The sequence below is a fragment of the Haliotis rufescens genome, unplaced genomic scaffold (genome assembly GCF_023055435.1).
Source record: "Haliotis rufescens isolate VD_foot unplaced genomic scaffold, xgHalRufe1.0.p SCAF_2, whole genome shotgun sequence".
In the NCBI taxonomy this organism is placed as follows: domain Eukaryota; kingdom Metazoa; phylum Mollusca; class Gastropoda; order Lepetellida; family Haliotidae; genus Haliotis; species Haliotis rufescens.
In genome coordinates, this window is record NW_025963890.1 from 50,153,484 (window position 1) to 50,162,047 (window position 8,564).

At 40.5% G+C, this 8,564-nt stretch overlaps 1 protein-coding gene across 1 annotated transcript; it reads left to right on the forward strand.

Moving 5' to 3' along the window:
- Window positions 1–3,718: 3,718 nt before the first annotated feature.
- Window positions 3,719–7,726, forward strand: LOC124146223 (ornithine decarboxylase 1-like). Its single transcript, XM_048399250.1, has 4 exons — window positions 3,719–3,842; window positions 4,889–5,019; window positions 5,768–5,979; window positions 7,382–7,726. Exons 1-4 carry the CDS (start codon window positions 3,734–3,736, stop codon window positions 7,425–7,427), a joined length of 498 nt encoding a protein of 165 aa, XP_048255207.1. The 5' UTR covers window positions 3,719–3,733; the 3' UTR covers window positions 7,428–7,726.
- Window positions 7,727–8,564: the final 838 nt, after the last annotated feature.

Consider the following 8,564-nt stretch of genomic DNA (forward strand, 5'->3'; position numbering starts at 1 on the left):
TACTCCATATAAGCATTGGTATATATATACTGCCTGCTGACGATCACTGCCTGCAATTCAAGGATATACGTACATGTATACATCAGCTTTAGTGCAATGTCACAACGTCTCTTACATCGGCAAGAATGTCATCCCTTTTCATGTTTATATACTTTGGATACAGGACAGAAAAATTACAAACCCCTGTGATCTAAATATTATATGTCTCCATATGTTTCCAGACTCCTAATGCGGATTGTCCCCCCAGCTGGCAATAAAGTTATGTACGACCTCTCAGCCAAGTTTGGCTGCCACCCTGGTGACGTCAGCGACCTACTGCGGACAGCTAAAAACCTTGATCTTGACGTTGTAGGAGTAAGGTCAGTCGCTTGGTTCCTCCCTGTCCACTCTCATTAAACACATATCTTTATCTCCTCATTGTGTGAAGATAGGACAACCCCTCCATAAAAGGTGAGGTGAAATGGGGTTTAACGTCGCGTCCAAGATTATTGCACTTATATTGCGACGTGTGTGTGTGTGCGCGCGCTCGCGCTTGTACTAGTCCGGACTGATGCCGATTTATAGTGCTAGCTCACTGACCAGTCCTTGTTTTAAAAGACGTTAAAAGATGGTACTTGTTGTTTCCCTGTCTGGCGCTCGGCATTAAGGGCTTGAAACAAGGACTGGTCGGTATACTGTGTTTGAGTGGGGTATTCATGTTAAACTGCGGCATGGTATCTCAGTGGGCTATACAATCGGGACCGCGTCCGTGATCTAGTGGTAGAGTGTCCGCCCGGAGAGCGGAAGGTCCGGGGTTTTATCCAGGCGCCAGACAGGGGAACAACAAGTACCATCTTTTAACGTCTTTTGGTATCCATCCATAGAAGGTCGCGTCAGGCGTATCTTAAGCGATCTTGGACCACTCAAACTAAGCATGAGTCTGTTATTGAGTTAATTATTTGCCAGCTTTCTATGCCAATTGGGCTTCGTTTTATTACCACTTCGATTCGGAAATTTCAATTTTAACAAAAGAAAACATACACATAACATCAATATGCCTCCGATGGTACTCTGTGTGTACATGCCATGCCGTTTTAGAAACGACCGGGTGTATAAAGTCTCATGAACATGATGGAGCGGCCTGTATTATTTATATTCGGAACTGGCCGCTTAACTTCGTTTATGCTGGTCTGATTGTGACACTCATTCGTACAGAGAATTTCGAAGCCTAAGCGCTGATTGGTGAGGCTATAACATTTTTGCGTGGTGAGGTGTCATATCGGAGAAAAAGATAAACATCATGAGAAGTGAGCTTTTTCTAATAAACGAATATTGTTATTTCTGGGCTATGATTGGAAACTTACTTTTCCTACCAAATCACTCCACCACTACTTTCTTCTGATGGGCTCTCGTGTGAAAAACGAGTCATTAACCTCCTTTAGCGTACAATTTTTTCTTACCTGTGGGTGAGAAACCCATTTGAGAGAAGTTGTATCAAACATTCCTGAGATCAATTTCCAGATTTTAGTTTGCGTATAACACCAAGATTACTGCACTCGTGCCTGACATGCACCAACTATTTTACAACTCGTTTTAAAACGAGTTCTCTCGCGTTGTAACATAGTATATGACAGCCACTCGTGTTGTCATCTACGACCTTTATGAAGAACCTTGTTCGATGTTTCTGCTCCAAACATAACATCATTATTAAACTGATCCACATCTTGCTAGACATCGTTGCCAGTATTCGTGACCAACTCGTGTTATTCCAACTTTTCTAGACTTTCAAAAATTACTGAACAATATTCCAAAGAGTTGGAGATTTCAAATCAGAGACAAAACCCTTGATGTTAATGTAGTTCAGCTGAACAATATATGTAAACACTTCTTTAATAACGTTAAAAAATCAAGGACTTTTTATGATGAACTAATTAGGAAGGATACTGTACCGAAATCATTAGAACACTTGAATATGTTTTTTTCCTCAAGGTTTGGATTGGAAAGATATACTTCTATGTTATAGAAAATGCACGCGCGATTGTAAACTTTTAGATTTTCAATATCGATTTATAAACAGAATAATTTACGCTAAGAAAGAATTATTCAAGATGAAACTTGTCGATGAAGATATTTGTACTTTCTGTAAAACTGCTTCTGAAGATATGTCTCATGTATTTAGGATTGCCAATCTGTTCAACAATTTTGGCTTAAAGTTGAAAACTTCCTAAATAACAACCTGCAAACAAATTTTATCCTTTCGAAACTTAATATCTTTTTTGGTATTTCCACTCAAAACCATGTAAAAAATCATATTATTATATTAGCAAAAAGATTCATCTACATATCAAACATTAAACAACAAGATTTATCTTTCGAGCAATTTCTTTCACTACTAAAAGACATAATTTGTTTGGAAAGTTTTATCGCTAAAAAAATAATCAATTTAACCAATATGCTCAGAAATGGCAAAACTTACATCTCATAATCTAACAAAGCAGTTGAAACATACTACCTGTTAATTAGTAATCATCTATTTCTTGTAAACAAATATTTATAATCTCCCTCTCAGTTTGAGAAGACGACATATCCTACACAACCTGCCTGTCCTCACCTATGAAAACTATAACTTGTGTTAATACTGTCATATATATACATGTTAATACCTACACTTGTAACAATATACATGAAATGGAATAATAATAAAAAAGATTTTAAAAAAAAAAAATCAAAAAAAAATCGTTTACCCATTCGTGACCAACTCGTGTTATTCCGGGACAAGCCGAATAGCGACTTCTCCCCTCTCGTGGCCATTTTTGCGACCGGGTTCCGTCTTAGCGCAAACGGGCATACCAAAACTAATTGTCAACTCGTCGCGTAATGGTTCACATATATTTCCCCATATATTATATATATTTCAGATGCAATTTAAAGCACATCTGGACGTGCGGAATTGTACAGTATGATTGAACACATTAAACTGTGCCTTGGGTATATTTTTAGATGCAAGACATATGTAAAATCAAAAATTATTTCTGAGAGATTCTTTGACGAAGAACTTGAAATCATGCGCGCATTCTGATTGGTTTGTCGTATTTTCGAACATAACATTCATCGATAGGGAGACGAGTCTTCTTGCAGGATACGGAAAGAGGCGAGTGGTGACGAATACGTTGCCAGTATTCGGTATCCGCGCTGGTTAATACATGACATTGTCTCTGCTTTCCTATGTGTCATCCTCGCCACCAGTTTCCACGTGGGCAGCGGAATAAAGGACCCGGAAGTGTTCGCCACGTCACTACAGAGAGCCAGCAGTGTGTTTGGGATTGCAGCGAAGATGGGATTCACTCTACATACTCTTGACGTTGGCGGAGGTATCTACGGACACAGAGGAGCACCAGTATCTTTTGAAAAGGTACAACATCTTGTCTGTCCTGGTCCAGATGGCGTAATAAATTAGGTGGATTCAGGAGTTTGGGAAAGGAGGGTGCGCATCCTACCCAAGTAGGAAATAGAACTTGGGTGGACATGTGATAGGGGGCTGCCACAGTTGCCACGTCCCAATCACAAAAAATAACTGGTATGCACGCACGCACGCACGCACGCACGCACGCACGCACGCACGCACGCACGCACGAACGAACGAACGAACGCACATGGTAAATGAGTTCACTGATAGCTATTTTATTTCCAGGTTGCCACCGCCTTGAATAGATCTCTAGACGCGTTCTTTCCCGTGAGCTCCAATGTCAAGGTCATGGCAGAACCGGGGCGGTTCTTTGCAGCATCGCCTTTCACCTTAGTGACAAGTGTGATTGCAAAGAGGAAGTGCACGGCCGTCGTTGGGGAAAGAGATCTAAATGAGCGTGAGTGACTGTTAAAATTATACCACAGTGGCCTGTAAAACACCGATTCTTACAAGCAAATCGGAGGCTCACACCATGAACATGACTCCTGGAAATAAGGTTCCACATTGTTATGACCCGAACCTCAGCTCTTATGACAAGCAGGTGTTTTGGGACCTTGCTGGCCCAGACTTCCCTCGAGTGAGATCTGCAGCACAGCGCATGCACAAATACGCTTTCTCGTTGTTGTGAGATTACGTGGTGAACGAGTGATAGAGTGTGGTTTTACGCCGCATTTAGGAATATTCCAGCAATATTCATGCCGAGAATCGAACCCGGGTCTTCGGCGTGACGAGCGAACGCTTTAACCACTAGGCTTTCTCTCGTTGTTCAGCCGTTGGCCTTGCTATGTTCTCGGGTATTTTACTGTTGACTGATAACGTTCGGTTGCCATGCCACCGTTTTTATACCCTTGTGTACACGAATATCATGCTTCACGTGCATTGGGAGCAGGGATGGCACGGTCGTCTAAGGCGCCTCAATTCGCTGTGCGAGTTGCGTCCCTTCGACACACAAACCAGACTCTGATTTCGAATCCCGGTTTGCAGAGGTTATGTTTTTTGGTTTGTCAGCACCATACGCGTGCTCATGGGTTTCACCAAAATTGTAAACGTCTAAAGCCTGCATATCTTCGGGCTTTACTCCCACATAAAGCTGACACGCCATGATATAACTGGAATAATGTTAAAATCAGCGTTAAACCAAACTCACTTACTGACTTAACGTGCATTGCAAGTTGTCTTCTCAACGTCATTTTACTCATACAGCATCACCCAAATACAGCAACGAAGTTCTATTTGTTACGTTCTGTAAACTATCTATATCTCAAAAACAAATTCTCGGTGTACTTTCTTTTGATCATCAGTATATTTCAATTTAATGAAATTAATAATTTGTTCGGTGATTATTCAAAAATATCCCTTAATTGATGCCAAAAAGTAATTGCAAAAACACAACAATGGAATTGACATGTGTACACGACTGGTTTATATTTATTGTATTCTCAGTGAAGACTTTGGACCCGGAGAAGCCCCGTGACGTCACCCCAACATATATGTATTATATAAATGACGGTGTATATGGATCGTTAAGCTTCGTTCTCTCAGAAGACACTTGCATGATACCTACATTAGTCAAGGTGAACACTTTATGTACAAAACCAATAAAACCAGATTAATAATTATTCCCACTGCATAACTATAAATTATAAAGTAATACCAATAATATGTCATTTGGATAAATGTAAACGATGAGAAAGTTTTATCTAAGATAAATATATTCAATTGTATTTTCTAAGGAATTCATTCTGTAGTCTATGCCCGAGATCGCACGTTTTGTCTGTTTAAATAATTTCACAATTAATGTGAGGCAGTGTACCCAAATATTACATGCAACGATAATTGCGATTATTCAGAAGCTTTCTATTTTATAATGACTTTAACAAATATCTGCTCAGAAAATAATTTGATCATTGGTATAACCATTTTGGCCTCAGAGAAAAATGAATCTATTTCGACACTAACTGACCTGTGCAATGTGAAGGGGCTATTACCGTGGAAGCGAATTTTCTTTTCCGTCATTTTTGTAAAATGCTTTTCTAATTTGAGGATGACCATAGTTTCAATGGGCAGAATTAAATGCCATAGGACCTTTTGTGACAGAAACCCGTAACCAGTGAATCCGGTGATCGTGGGTTCGAATCCCAGATCTACCTGTGATCATGGATTTCTCCAAACTGATAAACCTCCAAAAAACGGTCAATTCGAGCTGTCCATTCCGACACGCTATGCAATAACTTAAATCCTGTTTAAAGTTCTCAAAACTGCGTTAAAACCAATCACTCGCTCAGTGTGAATTTGACTCTAATATGTATATGGTTATGTCAGGTACCCGCTAGTGACGTGACCTTCACCTCCAGCCTGTGGGGTCCGACATGTGACGGCAGTGACTGTGTCCTGAAGGAAGGGCCTCTCCCCGAGCTCCAGATCGGGGACTGGTTCTACTTTGAGAACATGGGCGCCTACTCTCTCAGTCTCCACTCACGATTCAATGGAATGGCTGTACCTGAGGGTCATTATATGTGCGAGGAAGAGATCTGGTAAGCTGAATGGTACCAACTTATACCCCATGAGAACCCTGTTCAGAATAGGTCCACACAACTGTTTGTCTTCAGATGCTGCTAGATCAGGGCCCACTTGCACAAAGCGATCTTAGCGCTAAGATGATCGTAACTCCCATGCTTGCATGGGCTTACAATAGTTGTAGCGCTAAGGTCGCTTTGTGCAAGTGGGCCCAGGAGTCAGGCTTTATGACAGGTTGTTGTGATGCCGCTGGAAACGTGCTGCACAGCGAGATGGGAGATGAGCCCCGATGCCTGATACTGGGTTTCAGTTGGTAGACATTAAGATATTAGTAGCGGGCCTTCCACCGATTCTCGCTAAACGCGGCTACAAGATATCTGTGGATGGTTTAACCTTTAGCCGTACTGACGCTTAAATATTTGTTCGAAGAATTTCTTCTCGGTTGTAACTTATCTGTACGTGGTTGAACAGTATTCGTCATTGGAGAGATCCGGTGGACTGTCATGTGTTCAGCATTAGAACATCAACTTCTCATCAGTTTTGTCAGTGTTACTGCAGAAACAGATCTGGGTATACACGTGCTACCAACTAGGTATTTGCTGTGTCTACAAGATTCAGTCGTCTTCATCCAAATTGTGCGGATAAGGTTGACCTTAAGTTCCTAAGGAGAGGATGGTTGGACCCTTTACAGGACAAATAACACTTCAGTTTAACTTTGCAGTTAAACTCACATCAACCTGCTTATGCTCCTATGATGTCTTGCACTATGTATTGGTTAAAGCACGAGGACCTGGGCCCACTTGCACAAAGCGATCTTAGCGCTAAGACTATTGTAAGCCTATGCTAAAGTATGGGAGTTACGATCATCTTAGCGCTAAGATCGCTTTGTGCAAGTGGGCCCTGGTGTCTAATCCTTAAAAGGGTTAGTTAGAGTCAGATTTGTCATTATGGTCCATGGTCCAAGTGCTCTAACCTATTAAAACCATGTGCGCAAATTCAGCACCTAAAACGCTTAAAAAACATTTTTTTGTTAAAGTTATTTTGAATGATATTCAGGAACCCTTTCGCACGTGCACCCCTCTTTGCCGACTCGGGGTCTGAAATGCATGACCCAGGAACTTATACTATTCATTTTGTACCTACTCGAGCACATTTATCAATCACCGAAACATTACTTACCCATGTTGCTGGGTCTATTATGATCAAGCATAGCCGTCATCAAGATAATAGTAATTTCGTTTCCATCTGTTCTTTTCGTTGAACGAAAAGCTACCAAATCATAAATGCATGCATAGAGTAATGATAGGAAAGAAAAGAAGTTCCGTCATTGCCAAGTGGTGTTTAACTAACATTTCAGTTAGTTGGAGCATCGTGAAAGACAAAGGAGCCATGTTATAAATGTATGTTATTTCTTTTCAGGGAAACGGTTTTGAAGGGAGCAAGACAGATTGATGGATATAAATAAGATCATCTAGTTTCTCCTGATTTCCAGTTGACCAAGCATGGTGTTTGTATCGGTTTGTCCTATTTAGAGAAACACATGTCACGTAGAGATATAAATCAGTGTCCATCTACCGCTCAACCATACTTGAGGTTCAACACAATATACTTTATATATGTCTCAGATACATGACCAATTCATTTTTATGCAGCCCTATCAGACAGTTTATAAACTGGAAAGTAGAAATTGGATAACTATCACGACAAGTGGATGGCTTTGGATGAATGATACCATTAATGTATTTTATCACGTGGAAGCTCATATTATTGGTTCTACTTTCAATTTCAATATTGAAATAAATCCTTAATGTTGTAAGAAGTTGGTATTGCGTTTTTCATATTTTGCTCTTTACCTTTGAAATTTGAAATTTGATTAATATGTCGTAAATGCAACGATATCCCATCGCTGCCATTTTGAAGCATTAATGCAATGAAGCCGAATCGACGCCAACAGTTGAAGTGGACGGATCTTGCCATAATCATAGCATTTCAACTGTCAACAGTCACACTGTTTGCATGTTGTATAAAGTCGATGGATATTCCCCTAATGCCAATCGCAAGAGACATTTGTCAACATCGGTTGCCCTCTCACAAACAGATTCAATGAATAGTCTGATAGAGGGATTCACTGGCATGTACAGAGAGAGGGATTCCGTCAAATTCACAGATAGAGATTCATTGAATTTACAGGTATAGGGATTCAATTACATTTACAGAGGGATTCAGCGTCATTTACAGACATATTGATTCAGTAACATTCACAGACAGTGGGATTCAGTGACGTCTACAGACAGAGATTCAATGAATTTACAGATATAAGGAGTCAATGCCATGTACACAGAGATGGATTCAGAGAGATTCAGTGACATTAACAGACAGAGATTCAATGATTTCACGGGTACATGGATGTATTGGCAGGTACAGACAGAGGGATTCCATGACATTTACAGAGGGATTCAGTGACATTTACAGACATATTGATTCAGGAACATTCACAGACAGAGGGATTCCCTGACATTTACAGGGGGATAATCAGTGACATTTACAGACATAGGGATTCAGGAACATTCACAGACAGAGGGATTCCCTGATATTTACAAAG

Excerpts from the sequence above, each read along its gene's own strand:
- LOC124146223 (XM_048399250.1), top strand. The coding sequence starts at position 3,734 with ATGGCAGAACCGGGGCGGTTCTTTGCAGCATCGCCTTTCACCTTAGTG. Across the intron at positions 5,020-5,767 it reads TGATACCTACATTAGTCAAG|GTACCCGCTAGTGACGTGAC; the intron begins GTGAACACTTTA and ends TGGTTATGTCAG. Across the intron at positions 5,980-7,381 it reads ATGTGCGAGGAAGAGATCTG|GGAAACGGTTTTGAAGGGAG; the intron begins GTAAGCTGAATG and ends ATTTCTTTTCAG.